Below are 10,847 nucleotides of genomic sequence, written 5' to 3'. Positions count from 1 at the left end.
TTATGCTAGTAGGCTATCATGTTGATGCTGCTGACTGTCATACTTATGCTAGTAGGCTATCATGTTGATGATGCCGGCTATCATGCTGATGGTGGTAGGCTATCATGCTGATGCTAGTAGTAGGCTATCATGTTGATGCTGACTGTCATGCTTATGCTTGTAGGCTATCATGTTGGTGATGCTGACTCATGCTTATGCTAGTAGGCTATCATGTTGGTGATGCTGACTGTCATTCTTATGCTTGTAGGCTATCATGTTGATGCTGCTGACTGTCATGCTGATGCTAGTAGGCTATCATGTTGATGATGCTGACTGTTATGCTGATGCTAGTAGGCTATCATGTTGATGATGCTGACTGTCATACTAATGCTAGTAGGCTATCATGTTGATGATGCTGACTGTCATACTTATGCTTGTAGGCTATCATGTTGAGGATGCTGACTGTTATGCTGATGCTAGTAGGCTATCATGTTGATGATGCTGACTGTCATACTAATGCTAGTAGGCTATCATGTTGATGATGCTGACTGTCATACTTATGCTAGTAGGCTATCATGTTGATGATGCTGACTGTCCTTCTGATGCTAGTAGGCTATCATGTTGATGATGCTGACTGTCATACTTATGCTAGTAGGCTATCATGTTGAGGATGCTGACTGTCATACTTATGCTAGTAGGCTATCATGTTGATGATGCTGACTGTCATTCTTATGCTAGTAGGCTATCATGTTGATGATGCTGACTGTCATACTTATGCTAGTAGGCTATCATGTTGATGATGCTGACTGTCATACTTATGCTAGTAGGCTATCATGTTGATGATGCCGGCTGTCATGCTGATGCTAGTAGGCTATCATGCTGATGCTAGTAGGCTATCATGTTGATGATGCTGACTGTCATGCTGATGCTAGAAGGCTATCATGTTGATGATGCTGACTGTCATACTTATGCTAGTAGGCTATCATGTTGAGGATGCTGACTGTCCTTCTGATGCTAGTAGGCTATCATGTTGATGATGCTGACTGTCATACTTATGCTAGTAGGCTATCATGTTGAGGATGCTGACTGTCCTTCTGATGCTAGTAGGCTATCATGTTGATGATGCCGACTGTCATACTTATGCTAGTAGGCTATCATGTTGATGATGCCGGCTGTCATGCTGATGCTAGTAGGCTATCATGTTGATGATGCCGACTGTCATACTTATGCTAGTAGGCTATCATGTTGATGACGCTGACTGTCATGCTGATGCTAGAAGGCTATCATGTTGCCATGCTGATGCTAGAAGGCTATCATGTTGATGATGCTGGCCATCAAGCTGATGCTAGAAGGCTATCATGTTGTTGATGCTGGTGGTCATGCTTATGCTAGTAGGCTATCATGTTGATGATGCTGGCCATCATGCTGATGCTAGAAGGCTATCATGTTGATGATGCTGGCCATCAAGCTGATGCTAGAAGGCTATCATGTTGTTGATGCTGGTGGTCATGCTTATGCTAGTTGGCTATCATGTTGATAATGCTGGCCATCAGCTATCATGATCATGTTGGCTGTCATGCAGATGCTAGTAGGCTATCAAATAGGCTACAATGCTGATGATGCTGGCCATCATATTTATGGTGCTTATGTGTCATATTGAATCCACCAAAGTGTCAAGTTCACAAACACTTCGGTTGAATTTGAATGCACCTGATAGGGAATCTCAGGAATTCCTTCAGTTCATTTGTCTAATAAAGTGTGCATTAGGTATCAATCACCCATTTCTAACACACTAATTTTTAGCACACTTATATTGATTGAGATTAATCAAGTCCACTAAAAAATTGTCTGCTTAATTTTTCAGCCTGTTGAGATGCCAAAGAAAGTTCGGGAGAAATATCCTCACTATGGATTGTATGTTTATGGAGAAGGGTAAGAATTTCAGTTACCACTGTACATTGCTAAAGAAAAATAATAATTATGTGACAACTAATAATATGAGTATTTATTACAAACTGACTTTTTAACTTTCAGATACATTTGATTATAAGCATTCAATTTTCCAATTATGTTTCTCAATTGATCACATTCTTATTATTTGATAACAAGTTTCTTCTTTTCTCTTCTCCAGGCAGTATGCAAATATGCTGAGGTATGACATTGCTCTTTAATTTCAATTTAATAGTTATCTTGTACTAGTAAACATTAGGAAGGCTTACTTAGTCTTATTCATTCAAACAATCATGTACAATCATACATGTATACAATCATGTACAATTGAACATACTAGCATACCATAGCATATAATCACTTGCAATCATTCATATAATTATATATATATATATGCAATCATGTGCAGTTATACATATACTCATATATATATGCAATCATGTGCAGTTATACATTTTAATCATGAACACATACACTTATCATTATGTGTAATTTCAGGTCTATGAAGATGACAGGTATTCCAGTATTGTTCATCCCTGGTAATGCGGGAAGCTACAAGCAGGGTAAGATTTGTAGGGTTGACAGGTGAAGGTGACAAGTAAAAACAACCTAGTTATGCTTATAAATAAGGAAAATAAGGAATCTTGCCTATAATTAAAAGTTATAATTCTATGCAAGATTCCTTATTTTCCTTATTTTGACACCTTAATCCAAACTTATCCAAACTTATTGCATCCTTTGATATTGTGACATAGTTACACATGTATACTTCATGCTTATTTCATTACAATGTAAGACTGCTCTGATATGAACAAATACATGGCAGTTCAGTTTGTTTTACATTTTTAAAATTACATCAATAATTAACATTTTAGTGCGATCCCTTGCATCAGTGGCCTTCAGAAGAGCTGTGGATAAAAACAAGCTTTACCACTTTAACTTCTTCTCTGTGGACCTCAATGAAGAGTATTCCGGTCTCTATGGCGACTGTTTGCAGTACCAGACAGAGTATGTGAGAGAGGCAATCAAGAAAATATTGGGTCTCTACAAGTACGCACAGGTTCAACCAAAGACTATCATACTAGTTGGGCACTCAATGGGTGGCATGGTAGCTAGAGGGCTGTTTACCCTGCCCAAGTTTGATGCGAATCTTGTGAACACGATTTACATGCAGGCCACACCAAACCAGGCCCCTGTGGTAGTCACTGACCCCGCCCTGCTGGCGTACTACGAGAAGGTGAACACGTACTGGGGAACACATGGGAACACCACCCTGAGGCACATCACCCTCGTGTCCAGTGGGGGTGGGGAGTATGATGTCCAGGTCAGGGGAGGACTCACACAGCTAGATGGGGTAGGGAAAGATTGGTGTCATATTTTGCAGGAGTGATCATAGTGCATCAATGGAGTAAACACATCCTGTCTAGTTTTTGGTATCAGGTTGAATCATTACGTCTTATTTTTTTTTCATTAATTCTGATAAATATACAAGGTACAGTCAAAACTTGCTGTGTCCAACTTTTGATGTCCTTATCATACATCTAACTTTTTCAAAAAAATAATTGTTCAATTATACATTTCATACATTTCAGTTATATCCAATGTTCGTTATCTCAAAGTGTATTTAGAGGTTGCAAAGACTTAGACATTGCGAGTTTTGTATAAGAGACAAAACATTTATTGTCTCTTTGAGTCAATATGTTATTATAATAATTTAAGCATATATATTAAGTAATAAACTTATGAATATGATTTTGTTTTGCTATGAGAATGTGATAGTTTAGGATGTACTTTTATCATTAATTGTTTCAGGTCACACCCAGTGAACGAAGCATCAGCACGTCTGTAAGGGTTTTATTCTATACCACTTTCAAAGTTATCAAATATGTTTCATTTTGAATGTTTGTCTCGGAAACATAATCTTTTGAAATAATCTGCATGAAACTTACTCATGAAATATAAGTATGCATAGATGTTGTGTTGTAATTTTAAAAGGATGACAGTATAATCATGATAAACATTTTTTCAATATATCGTCCACTGACTGAACAAAAGTCTCTCTAAAATGCAAAATCTAATGAACTTCTTTCTATTTAAATCACATTCCTGATTCCCATTGTAGACGACCCATTTACCAAAAGCATGGGTGTCAACGGACCATCGTTGTATTGTGTGGTGTAAGCAGGTCGTCTTGGCATTTGTACGCTCCATGTTTGACATTGTGCACGAAAAGAAACACATGGTATGTACATGTATGCCATCAGTGAACACTGCGGGCTATACAACATGTTACAGGAGTTTAGGGGTCAAAACATTGCTTAATGAATAAAAAAATGTGCAGTGAAAGAACATGAAAAAACAAAGCTGTGTTAACTACAGAATTTGCATTCAAACTACCTTATTTTTTTGAGCCTGTAAATTGCTTTCTTTTATCTAAAATTCAGTGATACATGTATGACAATACCTGTTTAAGTCCAAGTTTACTTGCATCCTTTGGTGTATATTCATGAACTAAGATTAGTTCAGATTGGTTGACTAATCCAAAGATTATTCTGCAGGTGTCAGAGGACATTGATTACCGGATGCATGTGTTTCGTCATCACTTCCTGCAGAATGCGGGTTCAATCGGTCATGTGACCCACTGGCCAGAGAGCATAGATCTTTCTGCCGGCGGATGGACCCTGCTGGGAGACCGACTGTTCAGATGGAGTAGGGACAAGGTGAGATCTCAGAGGAAAAGTGTGGGACAAGGTGAGATTCCAAGGGAGAAGGGCAAGGACAAGGGGAGATCCGAAGGGGGAAGGGACAAGGTGAAATCCAAAGTGGGAGGGCAGGGGCAGCATGAGATCCAATGGGGAAGGACAGGGACAAGATGAGATCCAATGGGGAAGGGCAGGGACAAGATGAGATCCAATGGGGAAGGACAGGGACAAGATGAGATCCAAGAGGGGAAGGGCAGGGACATCATAAGATCCAAGGGGGGGGGGGCAGAGACAAGATGAAAATCAAGGGGGGAAGGACAGGGACAAGGAGAGATCAAAGGGAGGAAGGGCAGGGACAAGATAACACCCAAGGGGGAAGGGCAGGGACAAGATGAGATCCAATGGGGAAGGACAGGGACAAGATGAGATCCAATGGGGAAGGGCAGGGACAAGATGAGATCTAAGGTGGAAGGGCAGGGACAAAATGAGATCCAAGGGGGAAGGGCAGGGACAAGATGAGATCTAAGGTGGAAGGGCAGGGACAAAATGAGATCCAAGGGGGAAGGGCAGGGACACAATGAGATCCAAGAGGGGAAGGGCAGGGACATCATAAGATCCAAGGGGGTGGGAGGGCATAGACAAGATGAAAATCAAGGGGGGAAGGACAGGGACAAGGAGAGATCAAAGGGAGGAAGGGCAGGGACAAGATAACATCCAAGGGGGAAGGGCAGGGACAAGATGTGATCCAAGGGGGAAGGGCAGGGACAAGATGAGATCTAAGGTGGAAGGGCAGGGACAAAATGAGATCCAAGGGGGAAGGGCAGGGACAAGATGAGATCTAAGAGGGGAAGGGCAGGGACAAGATAACACCCAAGGGAGAAGGGCAGGGACAAGATGAGATCTAAGGGGGAAGGGCAGAGACAAGGAGAGATCAAAGGGAGGAAAGGCAGGGACAAGATAACACCCAAGGGGGAAGGGCAGGGACAAGATGTGATCCAAGGGGGAAGGGCAGGGACAAGATGTGATCCAAGGGGGAAGGGCAGGGACAAGATGAGATCTAAGGTGGAAGGGCAGGGACAAAATGAGATCCAAGGGGGAAGGGCAGGGACAAGATGAGATCTAAGAGGGGAAGGGCAGGGACAAGATAACACCCAAGGGGGAAGGGCAGGGACAAGATGAGATCTAAGGGGGAAGGGCAGGGACAAGGAGAGATCAAAGGGAGGAAGGGCAGGGACAAGTTAACACCCAAGGGGGAAGGGCAGGGACAAGATGTGATCCAAGGGGGAAGGGCAGGGACAAGATGAGATCTAAGGTGGAAGGGCAGGGACAAGATGAGATCCAAGGGGGAAGGGCAGGGACACGATGAGATCTGAGGGGGGAGGGCAGGGACAAGATGAGATCCAAGGGGGAAGGGCAGGGACAAGATGAGATCCAAGGGGGAAGGGCAGGGACAAGATGAGATCTAAGGGGGAAGGGCAGGGACAAGATGAAATCCAAGAGGGGAAGGGCAGGGACAAGATGAGATCCAATCAAGAAATTGGAATTATTATATTTTCAAAAGATAAAATATGCTTCATTTTAAGTTCAGAGTTATGAACAGCACAACATAAGCTGTACAGAGCTTTTGTTGAGAGCTTTTAAATGGACTAGATGTTTATGCTTGGAAAATTAAATATTGCATGATTGCATTTAAAAACTTGAGTATTGAACAGTTATAGCAATTGCTTGTGAATTTTGCAATTAATAAGCTCACAGGAACAACCATTTTGATTTATATACATGTAGGTCGAGGAGGAGACGTACCTGGCTGTGCCATTGATAGAGTTTGAGGACGCAGACCACGTTGTAGTCACCTCTAACAGCGTAAGTAACAAAGTTAGCCAACTGGAAGAAACTTATTATACATACATGTAATTCATTTTTTTTACTTTTTGAATTATGAAAAGTTTGAACCTACCTATATTCAAATGTTTAACATATATATTTTAATGGTAGAAATTCTTCCCCTTGTTGGTTATATGTTTTACTGGAATAGCCCTAAAGGAACTTGCATATATTTCACTTGTTAAAATGTATATTATTGCCTGTTTCAGCCTCGCGACAGCTGGGTGTGTGTCTGTGAACTGAAGGAAGGTGAAAAACAATGGTGAGTTCACATCTCACTATTAAATGTATTATATTGATGGCGCAGTATGAGTTAAAATCATATTTGTATTTTTGTTTCTATTTTTATGTAATTTATGTTGTATCAATTCATTTCAGTTCTAGCTGCAAGGATATTTCCTCCACCGGAAATGTAATCCCCCCTCTGTACTCGAACAAAAAGGTTTGCTTAATTTGCTATGACAGGCTTCTTTTGTGATCCCCAACTGTACCCGGTAATTGCGGTATCCAGTCTTATTTATTTTACATATAAGTAATGACCGAGCAATACCCTTTCTAATGATACCAACATGTGGGGTAACCAGGCAACAAAGTTTAACACTGCAGCCTATGATATGTTTAAAGGACAAAGTTTAGTGTAAATAGGAATGCTTACAAAGGAATCTTAAAATTTCTGTATACATAGCTGAATTGGATAATTGCCTATATATTTTATAAAAAAAAAAAGAGAGATCGATTTGAGTTGCTGGTGATACATTATTAATACATGTAACATTTTGACTTCAATTTAGTTCATTGATTCACTGAAGAAATGCAAACTGAAAAATACCCCCATATATGCATTGGATAAGAAACCGACTTATTATTTAAGTTTATAGTGAGTTTAACATTGTATGACATTGTATTCAGGTAGTACATGTTGATCTCAACTCAGACGAGATGGCCCGCATCACACACATTGTCATCGTGATTCCAAAGACAGAGAAAAAGGTCACTCTTTATTTCATTAATTTATAATGTGTATACAAATGTATTTGAAATCTGTTTTGTTGTTAATTTGATTAAGTTATATCTGAACACATACATGTGTCTTTTGTCACCATGAATTATCTGTCTTAGAGAACATGCTTAGTCGTTGATAAGACTTTGCTTGACTTAAAATTTACGCTTTTATTTGTTTTCTGAATGCAATAACTCAATGACTGATTGTACTTTTAAGTGTTGTTGACCTACAGACTTTGTTGTGTATGTTAGGTGGAGGTTCTGGGAGAGCTGTACACGCAGGACCAACGGCACCTCAGTAACTCTGTGCCGGGCCTCCTAGAGGTGGCGATGTCGTACCCGGAGTCAGTTGTCAAGGGAACACTCATCCTCGACCTTGGCTCTAAGGCAACCTTCTACAAACTCAAGCTTTACAACATGAACAGCGTCGTGAAGGCCTATACAGCAACCCTGGAAACATCCAAGTGCACTAACCAGGCACCAGGTGAGGGAAACTGTCACTATTTTCTCGAAAAATCTTGAGTCCATTATTACAGGACCAAGAAAAGACCACTATTTTGGTTTTGGTATGAATTGGGTAACGTTCTCCTTTTGAAAACATTTAAAAAGAAATTATATGATATTTATGATATACTTTTTATATCACCTGAATAGCATGGCAGATGTGTAGGGATCATGTTTTCTGTTGTTTTTGGCCACTGCTACTTTGGCAATCTTTACCATACTCATTTGCCCCTATTTTGGCATAATATCTCAACAGAGCTTGATCAACAGCAAGATGGCATATCTAACTCCTGAGTCATGGCCCTTGAATCCCCTTCATCCTTTCTATAACTTGAGCTTTTCTTATCCAATCTTTCTAAACTTGGTAACGGACATTTGTAGGCATTATATTCAACTGATTTCCATCAACAGCTAGATCTCAATTTCTCCCACCTCAGATAAGTAGATCCCATAATTTAACAATGCTAGAAATTCTTATCTTGACCACGGGCGAAGATAAAATGCTTGTATGGAACTCCTTTTTTATGGTCGCCGCATAGTAATTACCTCCCTTGTTGAAAACTGTTGTCTGTAGCATCATGGAAACCTTGTCTAATGGCAATATTTAGAACGCTAATTAATTATTTCTCGCTTCAAATGTTACTATAAAACAGTTACACGCACCTTTCAAGAAATAATGCTTCACTCTCCTTAGAACTATTTGGCTATTAACATAATGTGTATCACTATGCGCATATCCATGACAACTAAGAATTATCGCATATCCATACGCAATTATTTTCACTAAGCACAAAAGAGTTCCAGCAAAAAAATACATTTTTTCTTTATTTTGTTTAACTGAAGTGGGTGAAAAAGCATCTACCCAGCCGCTCGTGTAAGATAGGTTCATTCCGACCCTCGCGCAGGGTGTTTTGCGGAAACTCGGTAAACCTCGTTTCCACCAAACACCCTTCGCTCGGGTTGGAATGAACCTATCTTACACTCTCGGTCAAACATGATGTCAATTTTATAGGCATAATGTCTTGCCAGACTTTATCCAAATCATATTGCAGTATTAGTAGCTATTACTTATAGAGTTATGGCTCTTGAATTGTCACACTGAACAAACTCACTTTGTCTGTTTTAATATTTGAGCATTTCTAATCCGATTTTATCAAACTTGATTACAATGTCATAATATGCACACAAGATATTTCAAGAAATTATGGCCTGTCGATTATCAACCAAAGATAAATAATGTCTGTATGAAAACAGCTGATCACTGTACTGGTCTTTATTAACTTATATCCTAAAGTAAGGGTCCATTAGAGGCTGATACATGACACATGTAACTTGTTTGTTCCACCATTGTAGATGAGCATGCTGGTAGCGTTATGAAGTTCCATGTGCCTTGGAGCAATGATGATGCATACAGATATGCCAAGTGAGATACCTTTGTAGGCTGTACATAGAAATTCTTGAATTTTATTTGCCTTTATAAATAATATTACAATTGAAAGAAGTTTTCATAAAGGAAACCGATTTACAGATTTCTTCTTGAAATTGGACGATAACAAATTTGTAAATGTAGTGAGAGACTTAGTGTTGAGGAAAATATCAGGATACTGACTGACTTTCCAAATATTCAGATATTTTGTAGACATTGTTAGGTTAAACACTTGCCTTTGAACATACTGCCAGGTATGGTGAGAGAGGAAACATCACCATGAGACTTCACACGATCCCGCCAGACCCGGTGGTGGACCCACGCTCCCTGGAGTTTTCGTTTGAGGCCCTCTCAGTTGCTAACGACTATGTTGAGCTCTCCCTCTACCTTGACCCGACCTGCTCCCACCAGATCCGCCTAACCATGTCCTTCAAGCAGATGCTGGGACAGGTGAGAACACTGAATGCTTCACTTCATTTTGTTACCATAATAATATCTGTCATCTGTTTCCAGCTAGAATAATACAAGAGATGGCACGTATGAAAGCCTTTAACTAGGTTTGTAACCAACCTCGCAGCGTGCCTTAAGTATTTATTTATTTCATCGACATTTCATTTATTCAAACAGTACAAAACATATACACCCCAATCAAAGTAACATATGTAGGTACACATTTAAAATAAATGGCATGCCCAAAGGAAGGATTTTTTGATACAGACATGAAACACATTATTGATCTCTTTTCTTGCATACCTAATTAAATTTCCATTTGCGTTAAAATTAATTTAGATAGAACACTTTTGTACTTTTCACCAAATGGCAAGTTTGAAGGTTCTGACTGGCATAATGATGTGTGGTAATTTTAGCTGAATAATACAGTTCCTCTCAGACATCACCGTTTCTCGAGATGATTTATTTCATTTTGTTTTTATTATAGTTGCCAAAGTATTCAATTTCAGTGTATGAAAATGTCTTGATTTCATTGTACCTAAGTTTATGATTAAAGAAGTAAGAAGTGGTGCCATACAGCACGCAATAATTTACTGGTAATTACTGTCCAGTGTACAAGAAACAATTTAGGAACAATTTTTGATAATGAGCAATTTGTCTAAATAACGTCATAACTTGTCTTTCTGTCCAACAGCAACACTTATGTTAGGAGTATAACTTATAAACAGCAAAATGGTGAAGGGGTGTGGAAGCAAATATCAATGGAAACAAGTGCTGTGCACAAATCATTAAACTGTAGCCTAAATTATTAGTCGGCGCCCAGAAGGGCGCCAACTATATTTGATATTACTTTAGAAATATTCCAACTTAGGGACTAGTTCATAAATTGCAGAACAATGCTTTCAATAGTTTCCACGTTGCATGATAAAATATGAAGTTTATTTTGTTTT

The 10,847-nt window shown here is 39.5% G+C and overlaps 1 protein-coding gene across 1 annotated transcript in view; it reads left to right on the top strand.

Moving 5' to 3' along the window:
- Positions 1 to 10,847, top strand: part of LOC128220328 (GPI inositol-deacylase-like) — a 34,500-nt gene that overhangs the window by 1,537 nt on the left and 22,116 nt on the right. Inside the window, exons 2-15 of the mRNA XM_052928692.1 lie at positions 1,844 to 1,911; positions 2,111 to 2,131; positions 2,428 to 2,492; positions 2,805 to 3,283; positions 3,742 to 3,774; positions 4,052 to 4,171; positions 4,488 to 4,649; positions 6,417 to 6,494; positions 6,725 to 6,777; positions 6,894 to 6,957; positions 7,425 to 7,505; positions 7,770 to 8,001; positions 9,375 to 9,444; positions 9,702 to 9,897. Of these exons, the coding sequence (XP_052784652.1) occupies positions 1,844 to 1,911; positions 2,111 to 2,131; positions 2,428 to 2,492; positions 2,805 to 3,283; positions 3,742 to 3,774; positions 4,052 to 4,171; positions 4,488 to 4,649; positions 6,417 to 6,494; positions 6,725 to 6,777; positions 6,894 to 6,957; positions 7,425 to 7,505; positions 7,770 to 8,001; positions 9,375 to 9,444; positions 9,702 to 9,897 (1,722 nt within the window). The remainder of the gene's footprint in view (positions 1 to 1,843; positions 1,912 to 2,110; positions 2,132 to 2,427; positions 2,493 to 2,804; positions 3,284 to 3,741; positions 3,775 to 4,051; positions 4,172 to 4,487; positions 4,650 to 6,416; positions 6,495 to 6,724; positions 6,778 to 6,893; positions 6,958 to 7,424; positions 7,506 to 7,769; positions 8,002 to 9,374; positions 9,445 to 9,701; positions 9,898 to 10,847) is intronic.

The sequence above is a fragment of the Mya arenaria genome, chromosome 2, assembly GCF_026914265.1.
Source record: "Mya arenaria isolate MELC-2E11 chromosome 2, ASM2691426v1".
Lineage (NCBI taxonomy): Eukaryota > Metazoa > Mollusca > Bivalvia > Myida > Myidae > Mya > Mya arenaria.
Note: the sequence above shows the minus strand (reverse complement) of the source record. Positions and strands in the feature narration are given on the sequence as shown.